Here is a 27,336-nt window from a genome sequence, read left to right as displayed (position 1 = left end):
TATTTGTGATGTGAAAGTCACATTCCCTTGCGTCTATCTGTAAGAATAATTGCAACAGGAAATCTAGCACTCACCAATCATTAACTCCAGTCTCGTACACATAAGCGATCAGAGAAGTGACACAGAGGCGTCATCGATACCATAGTTAAGTAACTGCCCTAGTCAATGGCAGTTTTCTTCCCGAATTTTATTGCCATAAACGCCTTTAAGTACCTGTATTATATGACTTATACGCTACTGCAATATATGAATAAAATGTGATTCAGCAAATGGGAAATTCGTATGTTAATATGTGGAATGGCATCGCGACGTTCCCCCTTCGGGTGTTTTCTTCAGAGAACACTTTGACTCATGTCAGTATATTTGGGAGATATATATTGACTTAACGATGGAACTGCGTAAGGGACACCAGATTCGATTGCCTAAGGCTGACTCGTCCAACTGCTTCTGAGGTTGGTCACTTCTAATGAAGCAATAAACCACGAGTATATAGCGTTCGTCCCCTGCCTATTGGGCTGACCATCTGCTAGTGTTAAACAAAGTGTGTGAGAGTTTGAACACTGTTAATACATTCTGTTACAGGAACATAATTCATGAACACGGTAAAAAACTGATAAATTGACAACACAGAGACACGTAGTAGGAGATTATTTGGGTTCCATACAGAAGAACGTAGAAAATGTATTTAGACCGTTTTAGATTTAGCACATGGCGTTGATATATGGCAAGCAGGGTTTCTAATGAAAACTGACTGTTTCGATAGTAAGCCGCGCTAGATATTTAAGAGCTTCAATACAACAAATCAGTTTTATATAACTTATTGCTTCTAGTTCGATAAATATCTGTTACAATTAGCGACTTCTACGTATTTAGTTCTTGTAGGTGCGATACTTTTGGTCTCCTGGCCACTACCATTTCGAAGAAATGAGCTGTGCAACAATGAAACCTATTGAACAGAACCAACAACGGCAATCTTGGTGCGTTTTGGCGGTTTTTAATTGGAACGATAACTTTTAAACACGCTCCCACTTGCTGCGACACCATTTGCTCTGATCACCCTGCTCAGTTGCAGCCTTTGTCCACCTGAACAAGGTACACTGCCTATATTCCATTAATTTCTTAAGAGACAACTACACGGATTAATACCGGCAAGTTCAGCTGTCATGGAGGTTGGTATCCTTAGCGCCGTAACTAGCGACTTCTACGTATTTAGTTCTTGTAGGTGCGATACTTTTGGTCTCCTGGCCACTACCATTTCGAAGAAATGAGCTGTGCAACAATGAAACCCATTGAACAGAACCAACAATGGCAATCTTGGTGCGTTTTGGCGGTTTTTAATTGGAACGATAACTTTTAAATACGCTCCCACTTGCTGCGACACCATTTGCTCTGATCACTCTGCTGCAGTTGCAGCTTTGTCCACCTGAACAAGGTACACTGCCTATATTCCATTAATTTCTTAAGAGACAACTATACGGATTAATACCGGCAAGTTCAGAAGCTGTCATGGAGGTTGGTATCCTTAGCGCCGTAACTTGTTTGTTATGCTAGCAACTGAAAGCTGTAACATGTTTACCGGAATGGGTCTATCCAGCTATCACATTTGAACTTACCCAAGGCCATGAGATAGTCTCTATAGAACGGTGATTTGAAGTGGGCCTTCAGAACTGCTAACCACGGCGTTAATCCAGGAAAGGCCAAAGAAAACCCGGTTGCTTCAGTCATGAAGTTGACAAAAGCACCAGTACTAAACACGCCGTGCGGATGATACCCTACCATATAATTGCGCTTTGTAGAGAGACCACCGAATCCACCGAGTTGGTTCCCACTTTTGCAGTCGACTGCAGCTTCGGCATGCTCACTTTTTAGAAGCTCATCGCTCAAAACAAGCTGGATGGGAAAGTAATCGGCCATGCGCTTCCACAACCACAGATTTCGCAACCATGTCCGTGGATGTGAACCTCGCTCTTCTGCGCGCAAATCATGCTGCCAATAATACAAATACAAGCCAACCAGAGCCGCCAAAACCGAAGTATAGAGGGCTTCCATTTTATCCCACGATGTGATGCTGTAGACAAACCAATCTTCATGTGGTTCACTAACGCTGAACCAAACGAACAAAACAAGATGTTTCAGCATAGAATAGATCAGATACATGAAAACTGCATAGCATGATATTCCGAAGAACAGGAAACCGGTCACCCACTGACACACAGAAGAAAATTCCACGAAACGCACAAAATACGATTTGGGACGTCGTGGTCGCGGCTTAACTATTATTCCCAGGTCAGAAGTGAAGCTACTCTGGTCGCCAACCACAGCTTCTGTCATGTCATCTATCCTTCGGTGGGCTACTGATTAGAAAATAAGCATGCATAGCTTTCAGGTAAATAGCATCTGACGCTGGCGATGTGAATTCATGCGATTGGCGTTGCAAACTACATGGTCTGGCGGATCACGTGAATCACCAGCATTGACTGTGTGCACACACTCGGTCGCCTCTTTAAGTCTATCCGAACAATCAGGCGCAATCATTGGTCTAAAGGCAATCACAGCCTATCAATTTGATTTGTATGGGACTCTTTAATTCGGCATTCCTTGAGCAAACTTTTGATTCCTTTATATATGCTTTGAATATTAGGTTGCTTATCAGTGCCGAATTACTGTAAACAAGGACGGAACAAACTGAGCGATCAGCCATTATAGATCACACTGCGAAAAGCGGCAATCCATGTTCGTCTATTTCATCGTTTTCAGTGTCGTGCCATATTCAGATCATGAAAGATGGAAACATTTAAACCATAACTTCCCGTGAAGGTGGCTGACTGGGGCCTACCCACCACTGTTCAACGCCAAAGACAAATATTGACGTACACCGATTTCAGTTGCCCCGCTAAGTCCAGCTTTCTCTCCTAAGCGGTCGGTGACACAGCCCCCCCAAATGCTTCAGTATCGTCGAGAGTGGCCGTCTCTTGAAACAAGCATAATGATCCATTTCACCCAAAAAATTTCCAAGAGACCTGGAACCATGTAGCTTCCGTTGAAGGATTTCTAATCACTGCCTTTTTTTCTAAAGTGAAAGGGAGGCTGCGGATAGCAGACGCTATAGCTTGGCCAGTAACCCAATGATTGTCCTTTAAGCAGCTGGGCTAAAACCTGACTCCACTCTAATGGCAGCGACGACACAAAGCATGCTTAGATGGCTAGGTTGACGAGGTATCAACTCCAAACTCCAGTGGCCACGTATGTGCCGTCAACCTCGGAGATTTTCATGCTACTTTGCACGTCAAAATTTGTTGGGCAAAGACTAAAGGTATCAAAACGATTGACAATAGGGACGCATCCGCTGACTTACATTGCCTCGTAACTTTATCCCAACCAGTCGGTTTACCCGAAGCTAGGGTGTTTCCTGGAAGTGACACGTTCTGTGTCAGTCTAGCAGCTCGTCGAACAAAGGCCAGCCTACGCTATCAACAAAGGAATACCTGTTAATTGTGGCTGCTGAAATGCCCGCATCCTGATGAGCGATTACAAGCGAATACAACTGTGCGATTACTCCCTAGATATCGGATGCCCCTATGAGACCAGACTTCTCAACTCAAGCGTCATGGAAATCCATACAGTTAGAATGGATGCTCACCACTGGGTCTGCTACAACTTTCCATTGGACAACTCAGATCTATACGAGGTCGTCTTCAATTGGGTGGTCATGGCCACAATACGATTATATCTTGGATCCACGTTCGGCTCAGAATTATAGTAGTTCCAGTCGGAGAGACCAAGCTAAATATAATTCTTATAGCTGAGTTCACGCACCTATCTCCTCAACAAATCACACTAACCAGGAAAATCTTCATGAAGAGTTGCATAATATGGTGTCCTGTTTTGTTGATTGCAGGGGACTGGAGTGCCAATTTATGCCTATTAGACGATTTAGGTTGCCATAATCTAAGTAAGCTCAACCTAATAGTTAGCTCTTTCCCACTCTGGCATACGGAATTCGTAGGTGGAATCGAAATTCGATTTCACTCTGTTTTGATCTAGTCTTTGACCGCTGTTCGTGCACTGCCTTTTTTTCTAAAGTGAAAGGGAGGCTGCGGATAGCAGACGCTATAGCTTGGCCAGTAACCCAATGATTGTCCTTTAAGCAGCTGGGCTAAAACCTGACTCCACTCTAATGGCAGCGACGACACAAAGCATGCTTAGATGGCTAGGTTGACGAGGTATCAACTCCAAACTCCAGTGGCCACGTATGTGCCGTCAACCTCGGAGATTTTCATGCTACTTTGCACGTCAAAATTTGTTGGGCAAAGACTAAAGGTATCAAAACGATTGACAATAGGGACGCATCCGCTGACTTACATTGCCTCGTAACTTTATCCCAACCAATCGGTTTACCCGAAGCTAGGGTGTTTCCTGGAAGTGACACGTTCTGTGTCAGTTTAGCAGCTCGTCGAACGAAGGCCAGCCTACGCTATCAAAAAAGGAATACCTGTTAATTGTGGCTGCTGAAATGCCCGCATCCTGATGAGCGATTACAAGCGAATACAACTGTGCGATTACTCCCTAGATATCGGATGCCCCTATGAGACCAGACTTCTCAACTCAAGCGTCATGGAAATCCATACAGTTAGAATGGATGCTCACCACTGGGTCTGCTACAACTTTCCATTGGACAACTCAGATCTATACGAGGTCGTCTTGAATTGGGTGGTCATGGCCACAATACGATTATATCTTGGATCCACGTTCGGCTCAGAATTATAGTAGTTCCAGTCGGAGAGACCAAGCTAAATATAATTCTTATAGCTGAGTTCACGCACCTATCTCCTCAACAAATCACACTAACCAGGAAAATCTTCATGAAGAGTTGCATAATATGGTGTCCTGTTTTGTTGATTGCAGGGGACTGGAGTGCCAATTTATGCCTATTAGACGATTTAGGTTGCCATAATCTAAGTAAGCTCAACCTAATAGTTAGCTCTTTCCCACTCTGGCATACGGAATTCGTAGGTGGAATCGAAATTCGATTTCACTCTGTTTTGATCTAGTCTTTGACCGCTGTTCGTGGGCAGCAACATTGCAGGGAATTTGCAAACCCGACTCGTCCTGTCATAGGAGATCGTTACCATGAAACTGGCGTGCTCTGTTTTGTCAGTTTACTATGTAGGGGCATTTTTTCGTGCTGTCGTCCAAGTATGCACTAAATTCATACCGAAAAAACGGCAGAGCTACAAAGGGAGTTGAGTAGTTTTCAGTAGCAAACTTCGTGAAGCAATAGTAGGTTTAGTTCTTGGTGAGAATTCAAAAGTTTCCATTTACGAGCACGATGCAACTGTACGTTCCTTCTTTGCCCAGCCAACTCATACTTCGCCGATAAATATCTTCAGCATCTAGAGCTCAACCCCACTGAAGCCTGCAAAGAACCATCACTTATCAAGTATCCAGCCAAAATAAAGAGGCTGTTTGCAACTTAGAAATGAAGACACTTCAGTGTAAGCGATAGAAAGATTTTTAGAGCAAGCCTACTGCGTTCAAAAATATGTAAAAGAATCTGTTCATTTGGTTCACATAATTTTTAAGTTAGCTTCATAAGAATGTGTTAGGCTAAGCGTGCTTCCTGTCTCCAGCATCTTATGCAACCTCATGATGGTGACTGAACTTACTATATCCGAGCCTACCATGAGAAAAAGGGCCTTTTCTTCTTTGGTTTGAGTAAGCGATGCTGATAGGCGATAGTTAATCACTTCAGGGGAGGAGGTCAGTTTGAATCAGTCAGAATATTCACTAAATCATACTTTTCTTAGAAATCCCATAAACTTGTAGAAAAATGCTGAGGAAATAACTTCGTGGCAAGCCCGTGACTATGGAGTTCGAATACTCCGTTTGTCAGTTTTTGACTGCTCTCAGATTTTTACATCCAGCTATCAAGGAAATCAGCCTTTTTTGTTTTTTATCCTGCACATGCAACCACAGTCGTACACATTTACTTAACTGATGGTGGCCTACAGCTTACTCATATTCATTTAAAACATCACTCTGTGAGCCAGTGTGCTGGAACGTACCAGGTAACCGGAAAAGGACTCTGTGTAGAGGTTTGCAATAAAGCACTCCGGGAGGTCAGTCCGATGAACTATTTTGAAAAGGCACAATTTTATTTATGCTGAACAGGATGACTTCTTGTGTTTTACGTTCCTCGAACTGAAGTGGATAGTCAAATGTGGACAAACTGTGGGGAAAAAACTTTCACGGTAGCATTCAAATGAAGTAATCAAACTTCACACAATTGGGTGGACTTTGTAGGTATGTTTTCTCCGTTGTAATGTTCGCTTAAGAATCACGGATAGCCCTCTGCTGCATATAACCAGATTTCAACAATTAGACCTGATCAGAATGGCTTTTCGATGGTTTTCGAAGCTGTGTTCCAAGCAGTTACATGAGCGCGTAGTCGGTGGTGCACTGGGTTATCGAAAATTATTGTAGGTTGATGGTGCAAAATGTTGTACACACTTTTAAGTTATATCTCAATTCATCCAATGAAGGGTTTCCTTGTCGAAATGGTTAAGTATGAGATCATTAGACCATGAATTGATAAAGTACAGTTTAGGCCTAATGTGAAGCATTTCATTGGATTTTCAACCACCTTACACAAGAATCGTTTCGCCACGACAGGAAGCCAGACTTCACGCTCACGCAGACTTTTAGTGATTACTTCGACACTCCAGTTGTACACGGCCGCATGTGATAGTAGAGGTCAGACTGATTCATTAAAACAAATCTCTGGGTACAAACATCCTGTTTATACAAATTGGAAACTAGACAATATGTTACAAGCCCCATGAGATACTTCAAGCTTAATGAAATCAGTATGAGGTTTTTCCAGTGTGTATACATCCAATTGTGTTTGTATACCTCCATTTAAAAATAACAGTTTCTAGTGGAGGACAAGATCACAGTATTATCATAGTACGCTCGAGGTGTTGGTACTGGAAACTAGTGTAGGCGAACGGATTTTAGTTCAAATGGCTGTTCTGCCCCTCAAACTGTATTGCATGTGACTGAGTTTGGAACCCCAGAAAACGACACCTCAACCATATTGTTTCACATTGGTAGTGCAGATATTTGTGATCATTTTCACTTCACTAACAATAACTTATTTGTGGGGATGAAGATATATATGCAGAACGCAGACAAACGTCCCTGTGGGTTACGTTTCAAAAGCCCTCGTTTTCATATAATGCTGTTGAATTTAGGGGAATATGTATTGTGTACCGTGGAGACAATGTCCTCAATCCGGTGAGATTATATTCCGTCCGTGCGTGGGAATGATGTGGTCTTCTTGCTAATATCTGTGTAGCCTATGGTCGGTAGACGGCTGCCGCGGTTTACCTATATTCGGCATATCGAGTCTAGTTTACCCACTTCATCAAACGCCTCAGAATACATAATTACCGAGGTGTTGACATTCCGTTTACTGCTATCAGCCATGTATACAAAACAAAAGTATCTACTACGTGGCAGTTACACTGTGAAATGACATGTGGAAATACCCCAGGGAATGCGAGGGCGTTTGAAGATTGGTATCAAGGAGGTGATGACCATCCTGCTGCAGGTGAGTTACTAGTGACCGAAACGCTTTTTCCAACCAGTTTTCATCATTAATGAACATATTTGACAATCTCTGTGTTTTATATGCCATTAATGCGTCGGATTCGAAAGCCAATCTTATAAGTTTTTTTTCCGGAAAGTCCTACACGATGATAAAATGAAATCAACATGAGAAAATCATGGACAGCTCAGTTGATAATGCTTTTGCTGCACGTAGTTGACCACTAAAGTTTGAAAATGTACAGTTCACATGAATTAAGTAGTTAATTAGGCGACCAGGTACCTCTGCTTGTTGTTTCATTGCTACTGATTTTCCTCTGGCCTGTCTAAGATAGCAAGCAGTAGCAATCACATAAGTCACTCCCTAGTAAATCAGGAAAATAATTTCTTCGTTATCTGAGGGATGAACGGATTGCTGAAATCATCCACCAAGTTCAACAAGGAAGTATAATATCATTCCATGTGCTTGAATGTTATCGACAGAAGGGAATTATTGGGCATCAAATAATACTGAATTATGGCAACGTATACCGATGGTAGAGATGGAAAACAGTTTACAATGTCCATTTGTATCCGGATATCTAGCTGCCTGTTGACCTGTAGACAGTTATGCTTTGTTCAGGAATCGGCACGTTAACTAAACTGCTGGAGAGTACTTTTAGCTAGGTATTCTGTATACTCTAGACATCTGTACCCTGATGGTGATTTTATTTAAGCGGTGTCAGCATAAGAACGCTGAGCTCGGAAGACGTCCTCATGTTAGTCAGTCTGATATAAGTTAAAACCGGAGTCTGGCGTAAGGCGGAACGCCAGAGCACCACGTACCTGAGAGATCGGCTGCAATGACTAAAGGGCCAATGACAGCGCACCGGGACAGTTTTCTTGTCGCAACGTTCTGCTGATGGGAGGAGTCTGGCGTAAGGCGGAACGCCAGAGCACCACGTACCTGAGAGATCGGCTGCAATGACTAAAGGGCCAATGACAGCGCACCGGGACAGTTTTCTTGTCGCAACGTTCTGCTGATGGGAGTACTAAAATATGCTGCACTTGCCAGCAAGGTATGAGTACGGAGATGAACAAACCTCCGCAAGGTTAGAAGACAAAGCGGACAAATAAGTCTAAGTTTATTACGCAGTATTGACCGAACGCTTGCCTGAATTGGTCTGCTAGCCGACTTATCACCGACCTAGCAGACACGCGGTCCACTGGTATCACTCTGATAATGTCCGGTCTTACTGCACTCAGATAGCCTAAATAAAGACAAAGATAATCATGGTAACTTTGGAGTCAGGTTCATTTGTAGCATACACCGAAAGAGTTCAAACACTGTCCCACAGTTTCAAGGATAAGTCAGATGTTAGTGAAGCCCGTTTGAGCGATTGGGTACAGTAGGGAGAACGACTGACTATCATGGTTTTTTTCGAGAATCAAACGAGTGCTTCTTGTTATCTTGATGGGGAAAAACCTGATTGAGAGTAGACAAGGAGAGGTATAACACGCTCGATCAGCACACGATGCGATTTCATCATGAACACATTTTGGTTTCCGGCAAGGTAAGTGGAGACCAATATTTGCACTTATCAGTGTTGTTCACCCGTCGGCAATTGATTTTACCTAACAAACGGCTCTCTGGCGGAGGATATCGCACCCGAATAGGTGGGAACTGTTTGGTCTGAATAGATGATCACCAATAATCTAAACAGGCCTCAGAGGTATATAGTTCATGAACCGTCGGCAATTGATTTTACCTAACAAACAGCTCTCTGGTGGAGGATATCGCACCCGAAAAGGTGGGAACAGTTTGGTCTGAATAGATCATCACCAATATTGTAAACAGGCCTCAGAATTATATAGTTCATGTATGAATGATCTCAGCCAAAAAGTGATTTGGAGTACCCTAAAAAGAAGAGGGTGTTGTTCTATGTAAAGGACTGAGGGAGGGAGAAATCTTGAACCCGAAATTTCCCATCATAGTCGTCTTATGTGATTGGCACCAGACACACGTTTCTACCAGCAACCCGAATTAAAGGCATAGATAATACAGATCAGATTACTCCACTGAGTTCCAGCTCAGGTTCTTTGAAGCGGTCAAAAACGGAACGGAATGTTCAGCCTGGTTTTTAATTTACTGGATATTGGATCCAGTAGCAGCTGTAGCCAAAAAGAGCTTCTCTGGGAGCTTAATGATGTACAAGAACAAGGAAAAAACGATCAGGACCTGGTTTTTAATTTACTGGATATTGGATCTAGTAGCAACTGTAGTCAAAAAGAGCTTCCCTGAGAGCTTAATGATGTACAAGAACAAGGAATTAACAACCAGGGGTAGTCAGTGTTCAGACAAGTGGTCTGAAAGGACAGACGAATAGGCTAGTCTACAGGTTTGAGATCCAAGCCAATCCGCCATACGAGAATAAACCCTGGGGAGTGTGAATCACAAACGAAGTGTTGTGAATAAATTCTGAAGGACACAGAAATAAAACATCGTTATTCCTGAGGGCGAAGGTAGAAAAAAACAAGATATTTACTGTTTCAGGTTAGCTTATTCAGATGCCGTTTTAGGCTCCGTTGGGACGTTGCGAACCTTACCGGATATACCTATTCCCTTATAAGAGAAAGTATCAATGGCATTTAACATGAACAAGTGCACCAGGAAGAAAATGACCACTGGCAGTACAGTTTTAAGCTTATCATAGCGGAAGATCTGTCAAACGTGTAACAGAAGAATGTACACAGTTGTCGATTTCAGATATCGGTGGGTAAAAAAAAGGCTTGTACGAAAACCAACTACCTATGTGTAACACATTCGGCGCATTACTTATCCTGGGCAGTTTATTGGAACGCTTGCTTTTTACTGTCCATGACTCACGAGGGATACCCAAGCCCCTGACATCCAAATTATTCTCTGGATGGTTTAAAAACCAGAAATGAATGTCAGTCATCCAGGTGGATGTTGACAGTGTAACTAGTGGTTAGCTCATAAATGCTCAACAAGAGAGTTTTTCAAGACTTTATTGAGCGCAGAAAACAAATGTTGGTAGGCTAGTCAAAATAATTACGTGTCCATAGTGGCTGCCACATTGTACAAAACTATCTATTGGGTATTGGTTCCTGTGAAAATGAGTCATGCTTTGGTTCTTTGTTTGAAGATTTCGCATTTGTGACTGCAGTGGTTTGATACATTGCCGAAGAACTCCGATCCCATTGATACACATGCCTCTTCGGAATGCTACATTATCCTCTGCTAGTTGATTCACTGTTTCCCGAGGAACCAGACCTGGACTTACAATTGCGTCTTGAAAGGTGACTCATCAATTGCTGTTGTGGCATCATCAGACGCTTTACAAAGACAATGCGCATGACATACTTTGACCTAGTGCTTAATAAGCGGTATGCCTCGGAAATGTCAATATTATTACTTCGGTAGGTTGTTTTCTGGAAAAAGTTCATTCATTCATATAGAATTCGACGAAACAGATACTGAGGAGACTGGACGCTCTGTATTTTTTGCATGGAATGATCGATCGTATCAAATGCTTAACTACCCTTGTCGTGAGTTTGGGGTTTCCATCAAAAACTGCGGTGAGTATTTTCACTGCCTTCTCAGCAGCTGAACAATGTGCATTAGATTTCTCAGTGTTACTGTACGCCGTAATCAAATTCAGTTAAGTAGCTATCTCTGGGACACTGGAAATTACTACCTACTTGCGTATAGTTGTTTGCACCGGTGTTGAGCGGCTACTCAGCTGGAATTTGGTTCATGCCTTTGGGGAATAGTGGTCTGGTAAGCTGCTATCTGCATAGGCCTGAAGAGCCCCGAGACACAACAGCTCAGTGCTCGAGCGCAAACGTGTCAATCAAAATGAAGTACACTGTTTTCTACAATCGTAATTCCCCGGATCCATAAAACATATGGACGCACATGCCTGACTCACCGCTTACCAGTGTTTTTACTGAAGTGCAACTGGATTGCCTAGGTGAGGTTCTGCTATCTATAGCTAACATCTGCCAAAGACAAGTTGGTTGTGACTTCTGAATATAATCCCCTGACTCAGGTGACAGATGACCAGTAAAAGTACTAATCCAACTACTCCTCGCCCACATAGGTATCCATTCCTACCTAAGTGGCCTGCTGGTGATCATTTCTTGAGGAGCAATGGTTTAAAAATTTATCTGAGAGAAGTGTGGTGGGCCGCTGGAATTTTGAAGAAGTAACCGGTGAAACCAATACCCTCTATTTCTGGCGATTCTAGAGAGTAGTATAGCATCAAACTGTTGTGGTCATATATACATGAGTATATTTTGTACTTTGTTAGGGGGTCATTATGAATTCGGTTTTCCCATTTGAATTTTTGAAGAGAAGAAACTGTATGACTGTCACAAGTGTTCAAGCTGTGACGTAAGCTGAATGAGTTTGTTTCGCCATGTAGATTTGTGTCACTTTTTATTTGACGTACCCTCAGCATAAATACCTGTTCCAGGACAGATGACAAACCCTATGTTGCTGCCGATAAGGCCGAATCCACTTAATAGAACGCCATCTGACACACTGGATTCCACAAACTTGGTTGTGTTTGATGCATCGTTCGCTACCACGAACCCCTTGATTAATTAATATGGAATAATTTCGACTCATTTTGAAGTATTAGGTCTTTCCGTGAACGCCAGAACACCAGCAGATGGAGAGAAATCCAGCTAGGATGCAGGTGAGTTTCTCCTGAAAACCTGATTGGTATGCAAATGAGTGCATTTGACTGGTGGTTTCCCTGGTAAGTACACAACTTAAAGTATGCACGGTATGACCGGAATACCAGAAATTTGCAGCATGTTGCTTATTGTAAGAATGTATTTCCTATTCTAGTCATTTGACTACCCAAGCTAACAGCCATCGACAGTATGCCCTTTCTGGCTACCCGTTAAGAAGTACAGACACTTTATTATTCGAAATAAAAATTAAGAAAAAAATAAAAGAATAAAAAATAAAAAATCGAATGCACCAAACAGAAATCTGGTACCACAGATGCATTTACGTGATTGTACAACACTGATCAATAAGATGGAAGGTTACCGCAATACTGCATAGTACTTGTGACTGGTACTTTCGACTTAGTTCAAAAATCAAACCATCAAAATCAGGCCAATATATTGGCGTATAGTTGTCTTTTCCGAAATACGAACTCAAGAATCTGTTGGTCTCATCTAAAGTTTGTACCTGTTTCCAAAATAATGCGATGGCCTTTGTCAAGGCTTCGCGGCGGCGCTCTCAGAAAGTGAACTGATTTAACGATTAGTCAGCAGTCAACTGGCTGTTCTAATTGAGGAGTCTACCTGTTCTCTTCGTTTCACGTGATTTAAGTCCTCAAAATTCACAAACAAGTCGCCTGCACTGACAGGTGTTCAGCGATGATGATCTAGTGTGTGCAGTCTAACATTCCTCCTTACGACACACAGCACGAAACAGCGTTTGGGTCCCATGGACAGTCCAGTCGCAGTCAGCCGATTAAAGGTGATTTGCAGCTAAAAGGTATCCGGCAGCTTGATGAAAATTTATTCCCACTTATACATGAACTCAGGAACCGAAGGGAACTTTTACAATCCACCAGTTTGCGGACAACTTTTTCTCCATTGTTTTAAACCTTCCCCATTATATTGTGTGTTCTTCTATCCATACTGGAGGTACAGTTGAGCCGGTTATGCTACTGAGCTAGATTTACTGATGGTGTGTAAAGCTACTAATACAAGATAACAATGCAATAACAATTGGGTGAGCATCTGCGGGCGCTGGCCACTTGACTTCATGCTCGTTTCGTCCGACGCCTACCATAGTTCATTACCCACGAAGGGTATCAGTTGATTAGAGGACAATCGCTAACACACAAAGTATTCAGACGTGTACCCTCTGTTGAACAACACGCACACTGTCTCTCAACAAAGCTTAATTTCAACAGGTATTTCAACGTTAATCAGTTTACTGTTTGCGGGATCATCGTGAGGATAGTTGACTCTGGTACACCACGTTTTCACATAACTGTAACCATTGATATAAATGGTTTCCGCAGATGACAAGCGGTAGGGGACCCCCACATGAACACCGGTCATCACTGAGTACAGTTTAAACGAACTGTCAAAAAATAATGCGAACATCCGTGTTATTGTCGTCATCTTCGGCAATAAACCCCCTCATTTGATCTTATTCTGCCAAACTTTTCTCATGCCATGTTGCATCCATAACATAGGTGTTGAATGATTACATAAATGCAGTATGGGATGCGAGTTAAAAAGCCCTATATGAGATTATTTGCTTTCATTTTCTTGAAAGATCGAAATTCCCTTAGTTGGTCTATTAGTTCCGCCAGATTTTAAATAGATATTGCAAAACGACGTTCTGTGTTACGTGAGAGGTGAAAGTGCCCTAAGATGAAGTTGATAAATTGGAATTTCTATACGTCTCCCATCATATGGAGTTCTCAAAATCAGTAAATCTATCGTATTATTAGTGGAGTCGATTCTTTTGGTTGAATTTGTGAAGCCCCGGCGAAATTATCATAACAGCCCATACTCTTTTGTGGAGATTTCGTCCCGCAATTGAGGTCAATCTACGCCGAAAAACCCAGAAGCACTGTACAGGTGTTTCATCCTCATTGAAAACTATCAGCCGTGTACATCCTATGAAGCTCCGGAGAGTCTCGAACCCTCGAAATCCTGGCTTGAACATGTTTGAAGGAACGGCGGAAACTGCTAGTTAATCATACTGCCTAGCAGCCGCTCGTGGCTGAACGGCTAAGTGTTCAAACTACCAACCAGGAGTTTGTGGATTTGAGACTCTCCAGAGTTTCCTGAGCACATTGCAGATGATTCCCAATAAAAACGAAACAGCTGAACAGTGCCCCTTGGCCTTTCAGCATAGAGTGGCTTCACATACAGGACAAAATCTCCATGGAAATTCTAAAATCTCCTCCCATTACCGACACCCCAGATTCTTTTCGACGGATTTCCCACAATCAACGTTCCCCAATCGTTCACATTTCACAGCTTATTGAGTCATCTGGTCAAGAATGTACAAAAAAATAGCGGTAAAATAGAGGGTACAAACTTGATCCGTTCCTTTGGAATTAGTGTATGGGTCCGAAGTTGGAATTTTGAAAGTATATAAATCATAGGTTCTTTAAATAGTTAAAATGACTCAAAGACACTTCGTGGAATTCCGTTAGCAGCTCAGGCAACCTAGTTTATGAAGCAAGCTACTGCATATAGGAGGTTAGGTGGCTGTTGGGGATATCAATATCCCCCAGAAAACGCTGTGTTTTTGTGTGTGCTAGCGAACTCCCGGCATCTTCAAGGTCAAACTATGAAAAATCAATGGCTCATTGATACTCCAAGGAAATTTAAATCCAACCACGTACAGCATACCATTCTTTCCACTGACTTGGGTTCGGAAGCTCCGGGCATCGCCTGTTGATCGTGTGTTGTTGGATTATTAAAGTTTGTGTCCGAGGTTTTCGTCTTCTTACTATTCGCCGTGCTAGGAGTCTGGATCAAGCAACATAGCTGGGGATAGAGTATTGCCACAATCCGCATTATCATATTGTTTGCTCGCTGCGTGACCGAACCGTAACATATTTGGCGACGCAAGATGGAGGCAGAACAACTCAAAGTAATGTTTGAGCAACAACTGCAACTCATCAAAGTACTTACGGAGCGACTATCAACTACATCTTTGGCTTCACCGGCGGCGTCGAGTGTCCCACAGTCGGTTGATGGAATCGCTGGCAGTATCAACGAATTTTGCTATGAACCCTCAGCTGGCATAACGTTTGATGCTTGGTTTCGTCGCTATGAAGACCTGTTCAGGGTCGATTTTTCACTTCAAGATGATAGTTGGAAGGTTCGCCTCCTGCTCCGCAAACTTGGACCCGCAGAGCATGATAAGTACGCTAACTATATTCTGCCAAAAAACCCGCGCGATTTCACTTTTGATGAAACGGTCAACACGCTTTCACAAATATTCGGTGAGCAAACGTCACTTTTCAACATCCGTTATCGATGCATGAAGCTAGTGAAGAGTGATGCAGACGACTTCCTCACATATTCTGGCATCGTGAACCGAGAATGCGAACGGTTCAAACTCGGATCGTTAACGGAAGATCAGTTCAAGTCGCTGATTTTCATATGTGGTCTACAATCCCCGAAGGATGCAGAAATCCGTACCCGACTCCTCAGCCGCATCGAGCAGGACCCATCCATGACGCTGCAGGCCGTCACCTCGGAGTGTCAACGGTTGCTTAACCTGAAGCATGACACCGCGATGGTCCAACTCGGGGGTCATGGCGGTTCCGAGGTTCATGCAATACACCAGGATACGCAACAGCCTGGCCCTGTCAATTCTGGCCCAACCAAATCGACCTCGCAGTGTTCTGGTCCGAAGCAAAACAAAGGCTCAAAGAAGACACCACCTTCACAATGTTGGCACTGTGGAGCCTGGCACTTCGTCAGGTTCTGTCCTTACAAGAAGCATCGGTGCCGCCAATGTAAGTCCGTGGGACACAAAGATGGATATTGTCAGTCACTGATGCATACGGCCTCTGCTGTTTCAAAGCAATCATCACGCATCCGTCCCAAACCGAAATCGAACCCTGTTGGCTCCTCTCTCAGTTTGCTGGCTACTTTCCAGATCAACACGCCAGGTAACCGGAAGTATCTGACAGTCACCGTAAATGGTCATCCAATCCGTCTGCAGTTGGACACTGCGTCGGACATTACCATCATTTCGGAGAGGCTTTGGCGCACGCTCGGGCAACCTCCGATCAGACAAGCAGCTCGAACTGCAACCAGTGCCTGCGGTGGAGAGTTAAAACTTTCCGGTGAGCTCCAGTGCTGTGTATCTTTTCGAGGAACTACATTTGTGGGGTCGTGTTATATAACGGCAACTGAGTTGAACCTATTGGGTCTTGATTGGTTCGATCGCCTTGGGTTAGCCGACATTCCAATCAGCGCCGTTTGCAATGCAGTTCAGTCTCCTACAGCGCATCCAGATCATGCATCCGACATTATGGAGCGATTTCCAATTGTTTTCCAGTCCGGTCTCGGTCAGTGCACTGCGACACAAGCAGTCCTCCACCTCGTGCCGGGAGCTACGCCAGTCTTCCGTCCAAAGAGACCAGTTCCGTACGCTTCCCTCCCACTGGTAGATGCCGAACTTCAACGGTTGGAAGAACAAGGCGTTCTGTCCCCTGTATCCTACTCTGCCTGGGCAGCGCCGATCGTTGTAGTAAAGAAACCTAACGGTGGCATCCGCATATGCGCCGATTTCTCAACCGGCCTAAATGCAGCTATCCAGCAGCACCATTATCCACTACCAGTACCCGACGATCTATTCACTGTTCTGAACGGTGGGAAGTTCTTCGCCAAAATCGACCTGGCTGAAGCGTACCTTCAAGTTGAAGTCGCACCAGAATCACGCCCACTACTGACAATCAACACACACCGCGGGCTGTATCAGTACAACCGTCTTCCGTTTGGCGTCAAAACCGCCCCAGCAATTTTCCAGCAATTGATGGACACCATCCTTTCTGGCATTCCAGGTGTGGTCGCATACCTGGACGACGTGCTGATCGTTGCTGTTTCCCCCGAAGAGCTTCGTGAGCGAATCAATGCCGTCTTACTGCGCATTCAGGACAATGGCCTCCGCCTCCGTCCCGAGAAGTGTCAATTCTTCTTGACAACTGTGAAATATCTTGGGTTCATTTTTGACGCCTCTGGTCGCTATCCTGACCCGGAAAACGTTCGAGCTATACAGCAGATGCCACCTCCTAAGGATGTACCATCATTACGTTCCCTTTTGGGGTTAATCAGCTACTATTCGGCATTCCTGCCTTCGTTGCACGACATCCGGCCCCCGCTAAATCGGTTGCTTGGAAAGGATGTCCCCTGGTGTTGGTCAGACGAATGCGAGGAAGCATTCTGCAAACTAAAGACGATGCTCAGTTCTGATCTGCTACTTACCCACTACGACCCAAAGCTGCCGATCGTTGTGGCAGCTGATGCCTCTAATTTTGGTGTCGGTGCCGTCATTCTACACGTCTTTCCAGACGGATCGGAGAGGGCCATTATGCATGCGTCGAAATCACTAACCCCAGCAGAACAGCGATACGCACAGATAGAGAAAGAAGCGTTGGCCTTAGTGTTCGCGGTTCGGCGTTTCCACAAAATGTTGTATGGCCGCCGTTTCACCCTACTTACCGATCATAAACCATTGCTCTCCATTTTCGGCTCAAGGAAAGGTGTTCCCGTACACTCTGCCAACCGCCTGCAAAGATGGGCCCTGATTATGCTGGGTTATGACTTCGATATTCAATATCGACGCACCACCGACTTCGGTCAGGCCGATGCATTATCTCGGCTGATCAACAACCAGCCAACACCCGAAGAAGACACGGTTATTGCGCATGTTGCATTTGAGGACCCAGCCGACCCACAGTTGGTCCAGTCCGTTCGTGCCCTGCCCGTGACAGTAACAGAGGTTCAAAGAGCTACCACAGCTGATGGAACGCTTCAAAAGGTGATCCGATTCATGAATTCTCGGTGGCCTTCGAATCTCAAAGATGATTCCCTTCGACAGCTCTTTCATCGCCGAGATGCATTAGCGATCGTAAAAGATTGTTTAATGTTTGGAGATCGCGTGGTGATTCCGCAACCTTTACGCCATCGAGTTCTTCGTCAGTTCCATTCTGGACATCCAGGAATCAACCGTATGAAGTCAATAGCTCGCAGTTACGCATACTGGCCGCACATGGACCAGCACATCACTGATTTTGTAAAACGCTGCTCCCGATGTCAACAAGCTTCAAAGAATCCGCCACACCAACCACCGGTTCCCTGGCCTCGACCTGAAAAGCCCTGGTCTCGGATCCACATTGATTACGCAGGACCGATAAATGGCACTTTTTATTTGGTTTTGATTGACGCTTTTTCCAAGTGGCCAGAAATCGTTCCGGTGTCATCTCCAACAACATCTAGTACGCTGAGAGTGTTATCCAACATTTTCAGTCAGCATGGATTACCGGAGTCCATAGTCTCAGACAATGGTTCGCAGTTCACCTCTGCTGAGTTCCGCGACTTCTGCACTCGACATGCGATAACACACGTTCGTTCACCACCGTACCACCCACAATCGAACGGTCAAGCAGAAAGGTTCGTCGACACATTCAAGAGGGCTTTGCTTAAAGCTCGAGGGGAGGAGACATCCGTCGAAGCCCTTCAGAGATTCCTGTTTGTGTACCGAACGACCCCGAATGACGCTTTGGCAAACCACCAGTCACCTGCAGAGGCACTCATGGGCCGTAAACTTAGAACTGTGCATTCTTCCATGTTGCCAACACAACCTACTGAGTCAAGGTCCATACCGGTGGCAGTTGGAACTCCATTCAAGGTGGGAACGCCCGTGCTTGTCCGTGACTATCGCCCAGGACATGATTCATGGATTGCAGGTCGTATCCTGCGCAAACGCGGTAGTGTAATGTACGACGTGTCGGTTGGTCAAGACACCTGGACCAGACATCAAAACCAACTCCGCTTTAACAGCACGCCGGAAACTCAAGTATGTTCGGGTAGCATACCGTTGGACATATTGCTCGATACTTTTGAGCTGAAAACTGAGACAGCTTCGAAAGAGGAGAGTGTGACCGGCAGCTCAGTATTTGATCCAACACTTCTTCCCAGGCGGTGGACAGACCGACGCCGCCGCCAGCCGGAGCGTATCCAGGTCGACCCCCGTCGAGTACGCTACTGACTTTTCACAAGGGGAGGTGTTGGGGATATCAATATCCCCCAGAAAACGCTGTTTTTATGTGTGCTAGCGAACTCCTGGCATCTTCAAGGTCAAACTATGAAAAATCAATGGCCTATTGATACTCCAAGGAAATTTAAATCCGACCACGTACAGGATACCATTCTTTCCACTGACTTGGGTTCGGAAGCTCCGGGCATCGCCTGTTGATCGTGTGTTGTTGGATTATTAAAGTTTGTGTCCGAGGTTTTCGTCTTCTTACTATTCGCCGTGCTAGGAGTCTGGATCAAGCAACATAGCTGGGGATAGAGTATTGCCACAATCCGCATTATCATATTGTTTGCTCGTTGCGTGACAGAACCGTAACAGTGGCTTTTCCATAACTCATTGCCTCTACATTGCGAGCGAAGTTTTCCAATCTATTTGCAGCCGTTTGTTAAATGTACTGCGTGCATTCCGGGTTGAATATAAAGCCAAGATAATGTTTCTGTCTTTGACAGTAATATCAAGAGGCAATCGCTGCAAACGTTTTCCGAGAAAGGTTCAGCACCATTTTTGATTGGTCCAACTTAAATAACCTCAACGTAATTATGCAATTCATGTGTCTAGGAGGCTAGCTTTGGTGTTTACTCACATAATGTTGCAAGTTTCCTTCAAGTGCAGTCTTCCTTTTTCACCTGGTGCATGTGTTTCTATCCCACTCAGAAACTTATGTACCGATAGCATTGATTTATCATTCTGAATTCACTGGGGCCAGTTAGCACAGTAAAATTATATACAAAAGTACACCGCAGGGCAGGTTCGATGGAAGGGTAGAAGAACGGGCATCCTTTTTTCCCAAATGTCTCCCGGAGATCCTAAAGTTTTTTGTTTATGTGGACCAGGTGAGCGTTGTTGACCTTCTGTCAACCAATCACGGCCTAAATAGGTAAATATTTTCAGCATTAGTTGATTCACTTACACAAAATGGCTTTTCCAAACCTAGCAATTTTCGTAACAGTTTCCCAATTATTTATTCTGGTTTTCGGAAGTAAATCGTGGTGTGTTCAAATGATTCCGACCTGCCGAATTTTAATCAATTATTAATTTTTCTGAACGCAAAATTGCGCTGCTTTCATTCTCACACTATGAACACTTCATCGTTGTTTAATCTTGGAAGTACGTCTAGTGTAGAAAACATTCATGAAGTGTAGTATTCATTCATTTGGCTATTTAGCACTTCGATGCATAATTAATCTTGGTACACAAGCTTCGTTTATTTTTGGTTCCATTCAAAATTGCATCAACTTACTGCATTTTTTTCATTCTGAAATTTTACTGGTCCAAAATAAAACTCACCGCATTTTCACTAACCTACATGTGGCTCAGAAGCTAGTTTGTGTGCCGCATTCGGAGGGTAGCCTCACACAACAACTCATTAGAGTTTTTCCTCTTCTTAACCCCTGTTGTAGATTTCCTTTTAGACCCGTTCATCGAATGCGACGTAAATACTGAGAGGGTCTGGTAAAGATTTTTTATATTCTTGGTGTACAACAAGCGGTAGACCAAAACGTTGTGTTGGATGTGAACGGATAAAAGCTCAGGCACCCACATTTACTGAGAAACAGAAAGAGGACAACGTGGAACATCGTGCAATGGAGCAAAATGTATTGACCTTACACATCTGCTCCATCCAACATGAAAACCGTATTGTGTCAATCGTTCAAGAAGCTATTATAACAACTCTTTGATACATGTTTTAATCGGAAATCGCATTTAATCTATGTGACGCTAAACATTTTTTCAGTGGAAAACGAGTGAAATGCGTCCACTTTTGTATGCATAAATGAAGTCTAATAATAGTATTATGAATTCTTCAATAGACAGGAAGTGACAATTCTCTGAAGGCTAGGATTTTCAATGTTTGTCACATCATACTGCTTCTAGGGATAACTTCGGATAACTCGCGCAAACATTTATTGATGCACTAGCTGAGATAATATTTCCCGCAAGATGTAAATTTCACTGCATGTGCTTCAATATCAAGCCATTTGTTGACAGCTTCCTAGATCGTGTGTATAGGTTCAAGTACCAAGTAGACCAAGCTCTTGTACTTTTGGTGAATCAGTTCTTTGAAGAGTGAATTTTTAGAAATTGATGAATGTATTCGACCGATGGTTTATCAGCGGACATTTGCCAGCCTGGAAACACCTAAATCAAAACCGACTAATATCAATCTGCCATTTAGCGCTTGAACCAAGAGACGCGTTTGTGTCCTTGGGAAAATTCACTGAGGGGTGCGATTTGATTGCAAATGTGATATCATCACTTCCATGTGGGTAGAAGTGAGTTGAGGTGGATTTGCGTTATTGTTTTGCGTAAATGGACAGTTATAGGCTCTCCTTACGCAGGTTGACCTTGACTGGTCATTGCTCGTTTGGTTGAGCATTCCTATTAGCATGCTAGTCAACCTGTCTTCTGAGTCGTGGATGTCCGCGTAGACAGGATCCACTAGGATATACCAGTTGATTGGATCCTTTGTAGAGTGCTATGCTTTCAGGAATTCTTCACATGTGTTGTAGTTTCCCATGTCATGAACTTCAGATTTTATGGCCTAAGCTATTGTATGGTATAAAAAAAGAAGTTTACGTTATGTTTACGTTGTGTCCCTTTATCTTTGTGGAAAGTTTTCTACCGGTCCATCGGTCTTCAGTTTCTGATATCCTTGCGCGATAGGGATGATGTGTGCAAACATAGGTGGTGGGGTTGACAAGGTGTCCAAAATTTTGACACAACCTGCCGAATTAAATGCGCAAACAAAGTAACTTGGAATAAATTACCATTTTGCGAATGTACAACATGGTTCGGATGTGAACGAAAAAGGTATGAAAGTACTTTAAAGTGAAAATGAAAGTACTTTAAAGTACTTGAAAGTGATTTCTGAGTTCAGGCCATCTAACCAGCCGAGTATTTTATATTGGTCCTAACATCTTAAAGCAGGTGGCATACATCAAAAGACCAACTTGAAACGGTTAAGCATATTTGGATAGGAAGATGATGTTATGTTTCAGTTCTGGGGGCAGTTGTTTGAACATTGAATGTTATCTGATTACTCTGATCACACCCAAATGGTGTTCTACTTCGCTACCCAAGACACTAGAACGTCGGATTGTGATACCGTTGCCCATGAAATTCTTTTTTGAAGCTAAACTTTCGCATGTAGCCGAATGACCAAGTCGTTTATTTCTCATTTTCAACGTTGCTGTTTTTGAGGTGGGCGAACTATTTTGTCAACTGCGTGGTTGGGTTTATAGAAACAAACAGTTGACATGAGAGGAAGCGCTTACTGTTTGGGGTTAAAAACAAATGTATTGCAACAAAATGCTTTTTATACGGTCCCATCAGGCAGGCAGATAATCTAAAATCCACAGGAAGAGCAAATTTTAGTAGAATCGGTCGACAGAACCATAAAAGAATCTTCAACCCACTAGAGACCTTTTGATGGATTGATGGTAGCCATTTGACTTGGCTTATGACCATGGCACCTCCAGTGATTTCACGCTACGCTTCTTAGAAAACGGGTTCGCTGTTGCACTCAAATTGGGGTTTATCAGTGCCCAAATGTAACAAATCGGAAATACCCGGCTTTCTTCCTACGTTTGTCTCTGCCTTTTTTTTGGGACACTCATTTGAGGGTGCATTCCTGNTGCATTCCTGCAAATATGTGATGCCTACCATTGTCTCTTCAGCGAGAAGAAGATTCCGGAACGTGTTAAAACTTGAGAACGAATCCTGGCATTTCGCATCTCTACCGTAAGCTCAGTAGGATTTCCAGTAACAGCGACCAAACAAGAACGGATAATGCGCCGTATTCAGATCTGGTCCAAAATGATGTCAGATGTGCAAAATGACACGTTGCTCGTTCCGCCCATCCTGAAGCGAATTCGTCTTTGGCACAATCTGCAAGTTATACGGGATACCTACACCTCTGCAAGTAAAATGCAGGCCGTGGGTTTAGGTTATCTCTCCCACATTTTTATAAAAACATTTTAAAGCGAATTTGGATTACACGTCCCCATTGTCCCAAGATATGTACCTACGGAATAAAACAGTGTTCGCGGATAGGAACGTGTAACCGTAGCGAAGATTTATTAACTTCAAAATTTGAAAGCTGGAAGCGAAGGGAATTTTTGTCTGTATTATCCCCTGGAAAAGTGAATAGATTCTAGTATCATCATCCTCGCTAAAATTGAAGGAACACAATCCCTTTATTTACCAAATCAGTTTCTTTTACCAGTTTCGATAACAACTCCAACGGCTTCTGTGCGAACCTAAGTTATAGATGATAAGTTTGGTGTGGTTGCCTCTAACAAGCGCATTTGGCCATATCATGATGTCCTCATTTCATCTAACTTATTCTTTCGCACCATCTTGCCAGATCGATTTCGGATAAAAGCGAAGAAATAAAATCATTTTGAAGTTTGAAAATAGTATGTTATACTATTTGACCGTTGCTAGTACGTCGTGCCTGAATTTAAAGAGAAATTCGGCACAAAATTTCATTTTGAAATTAGCGAAAAAGTACCGTACTGATTAAAGCTCATTTTGGGTTGTATTTGAAAAAAACACAAACCATAATTAGCGAATGTACACTCATTTGCAAACTAATTTGGTTTCTTCGAGAGACTCACTTGGAACCATGAAGAATCTCTTGTTTATGAATGTGCTGCACCAGGCTGCCTCATGTTTCAGTCGCTACGATATTCAAAATATCGTGATACATGTACATCTTTGAAATTTTCTACTCGCGACCGGTGTAGCATTTTTTGGGACTCATCAGGTAGGCATAGTCCCCGAATTTCCGCCAACCTTATGTTCCACTTGAAACCAAATTGCACTCGATGACTGCGTCTACCTGATGAGCCCCAAGAAGGGTGAAACCGGTCGTGGGCTGTCGACGGATTTTCAGCAAACTTATGAGTAGCACATTACAACGATATACAAACTGTAATGCCTAATTTCAGTTTACTACTGGTTTTCACAATATTTTGGAATATTTTGTCCAGTCAACAAAATTTAATTGGACGACCGAGCCGCCCTAATGGTGCTCAAAATTGAATATAGTATCGAGCTTGTTTACCACGAACACGGTAAATAGCCAACTTCAAGAAACATACTGCATGACCTCGGTTGCTATGCTGGAATTACACTGAACCTTAAGAGCGAACTTCATAACTCATTTTCGCGGACTACGGATGACAGGTTTATAGCTCATCGGCTTTGCAAACACGAGTTTGTAGTAAGAAAGAAAAATTTTGAGTTGAACTAGCACGACATTTTGATTAAATGAAAACTTGCTGAATTCACAAGTACATGGATACTGCGGTCAGCTGAATCAATTACCTCAAAGTCTAATAAAGACATACGAATCGTCTTACGTGATGAAGGACTATTAAAGATGTCTCGTACATGCCGCTACTTGACCTGCTACCCATCGAAATGTTCAGACTAGCTTGACAGTGGCTGAACGTTATTAGTATTCACCTAAGGAGTTTCAGAGGAAATCAGAGATACACAATCTGTCCAAGTTCAAGGAGGACAGGACCCTCAGAAGAAACACATGCACCCTAAAATGTAGCGCTGGCTTTTTTCCTTCATGTACCTGAACAACTTATTTGAACTACGGCACCTTTACCACATACGCGTCAGAGCATCAATGTCTATTCCTGAATAAACCGAATACTTCGTCCTACTTTTTGTGCCAGAGTAGTCACCATCACTATCGACTGCATAACACAAGAGCTCAACACTGATGCTTCGATTCCGAAAATGAATACACTCGAAATGAAAAGAATGCAATCGTCTAACATTCTGCCACACTATCGTGGGATTCGCCGATATCAAAGCTGAATCGAAATCTATAATTCTGTTTGGTGAAAACAAAACATGTTAGGATACAGAGGCGCAAGACAAATCCATGGGAAACCCAACCACTCATGCCCTGGGAAGTATTAACCGAGTTATGACCAAATATCACTGACTAAGTGAACGACAGGCATACTGACTCAGGGCGTACAATCAGTGAACTGTGTTCGAAAGAATAAAACAAAGCCAACAGGTGTGATTTGGGGAATTATCTCAGGTTAACGTGCTCCGCGAAATTCCCTCTGACATCCACAGAGGTAATTGTTTCTGCGAGCATAGAACGCTGTAGTGTTTTTTCGGATTTTGGGTCTACCCTATTAAAATGGGCATCTCTGCCATATGTTTCCACACACGTCTGGAAGCTACATTTTGAGCTTATGCCATTTAATTCCACGGTGTTCAGCTGGGATCAAGCTGCTTCATGCTTGTGGTCATTCAGAACAACTACGCACTATACTCTGAAATGTCATCCGTTATACAAAACAATTTGGAACACATCAAATACTACATACCTCAGTTGTCATTAAGCTATTATATACTCGCACAGTCACTTGCCTACAGCATCTATGGCCCTAGGTTTGGGGATGTACGTAAATACTACTGAAGTGCTCGATTGCTTCCAGACTGCTCCTTGAGCCACCTAACTTAATCGACCGTGGTGCTGTTTTGATTTATGCTACACTGCTAGTAGTTCGGCCACCGAGTGAGTGATGATGAATCGATGAACTTCTCAACAGGACAGGATTTTCATCTTCGGATGACCTTGGAAACAGATTCTAAAGAACCACCGTCTGTGACTTTATACGAAAACTGTCCAGTATTTTGCAAACACTACATACATTTTATGCGGCAACAAGACCCAGATTGTTCAAAAAATGGGCTATTCTCGGTCGATCAAATAGGCAGGTGTGATATATATCTCCATGACCGGACATGAATGATTTTCTCAACTAGGGATTTACGCGCCAGCAGTTTATCCTTTTCCATCAAACAGTTTGTTTTTAATAAGCCCATGGCGGGCATGATTTGAATGTTATTGCAAGAGCAAATCACTACACCATACTCAAACATACAGGAAACCACAAGTTAAATTATGGGCACGGGAGTTGTCGGCTTACAACAGCACGGCGGTGTTTCATCCGTCCGTCCTTGTCTTACAGATTTACAGCGAATTAACAAGGTCACATGCCATGGTACATCTGACTCCGAGAAAACGTTTTGTCTGCCATTACCGGTGCACAGGTGTACGGGTTAAAGTGGTCAGCATGAAAGCCCTAACGGATTTCAGCCAAACGGACCGATGCACCAACAGAATAAAACGTTCGTTAACAGTGATAAGGTTTGGAATTATTCCATCTCAACTGTACATGTCTGAACTGCGATTGACGGGCGTACTGAAAAGCATTAGCATTGATCAAATACTATATGTTTACAGAGTCTGTGATACAAAGCCTTCGTTTCCATTGGTGTGGTTCATCCTAATAACTATTACAAGACTGTTACTAACAAAAGTCATTTCAAGAGGTTCGGAATAGAGTGCCCCAATCAATCACAGCATGAGACTTACCGAGAGCTCAGTTAACTCGCGGATCTTCGTAAAGAATAAATAATGGTGATGATAATCGTTCAGATGTAACAACATCTTGGTTCCTAGCTGCCATGCTACCCAAAGGAATCACGATGACTGGGATACAGTCAAGTTGCCTGACCGTAGACAGGAAAAGTCGAGAGGCAGTGGTCGCGCTCTAACTACTGAGCTATTTCGCTCCAATAGTACTAATAAATATAGAATAGATAAATGAAAGAATCATTAGAGAGAGAAAGGGAATATGTACCCTTATTACCGCATTGCGATCATAGGTATATCACCAACTTTGAGACGGGAGCCGCTGAACTTACCTGAACGTTCAAACTGTTTTGGTGTTTGGGAATAACCGAATGTAAATTCATGGAGTTCAGCTGCCTGAACTTGTTAATGCGGTATTTCGCGGGGTTTTCGTGAGTGAGTAATTACATACTTGTTAGTCAGCTTTGTACAATTA

General features: G+C 43.2%; 3 protein-coding genes across 3 annotated transcripts in view; 2 read left to right on the top strand and 1 right to left on the bottom strand.

The window, feature by feature from the left end:
* T265_08312 (hypothetical protein) overlaps positions 1–2,331 on the bottom strand; it is a gene marked incomplete at both ends in the record, with an annotated part of 13,495 nt that extends 11,164 nt beyond the window's left edge. The window contains one exon of the mRNA XM_009174078.1: positions 1,614–2,331. Coding sequence (XP_009172342.1) covers positions 1,614–2,331 — 718 coding nt within the window. The remainder of the gene's footprint in view (positions 1–1,613) is intronic.
* The window catches only part of T265_08311 (hypothetical protein), a gene marked incomplete at both ends in the record, with an annotated part of 60,121 nt that extends 45,795 nt beyond the window's left edge, over positions 1–14,326 (top strand). Inside the window, one exon of the mRNA XM_009174077.1 lies at positions 14,261–14,326. Coding sequence (XP_009172341.1) covers positions 14,261–14,326 — 66 coding nt within the window. The remainder of the gene's footprint in view (positions 1–14,260) is intronic.
* A 5,937-nt stretch (positions 14,327–20,263) lies between these two features.
* T265_08310 (hypothetical protein) lies at positions 20,264–27,096 on the top strand (the record flags this gene model as incomplete). Its single annotated transcript, XM_009174076.1, has 2 exons — positions 20,264–20,274; positions 26,925–27,096. The coding sequence occupies 2 exons, from the start codon at positions 20,264–20,266 to the stop codon at positions 27,094–27,096; spliced, it is 183 nt and encodes a 60-aa protein (XP_009172340.1).
* Positions 27,097–27,336: the final 240 nt, after the last annotated feature.

The sequence above is a fragment of the Opisthorchis viverrini genome, assembly GCF_000715545.1.
Source record: "Opisthorchis viverrini unplaced genomic scaffold opera_v5_215, whole genome shotgun sequence".
In the NCBI taxonomy this organism is placed as follows: Eukaryota; Metazoa; Platyhelminthes; class Trematoda; order Opisthorchiida; family Opisthorchiidae; genus Opisthorchis; species Opisthorchis viverrini.
The sequence above is the reverse complement of the archived record's forward strand: the minus strand, read 5'-3'. Positions and strand labels throughout refer to the sequence as shown.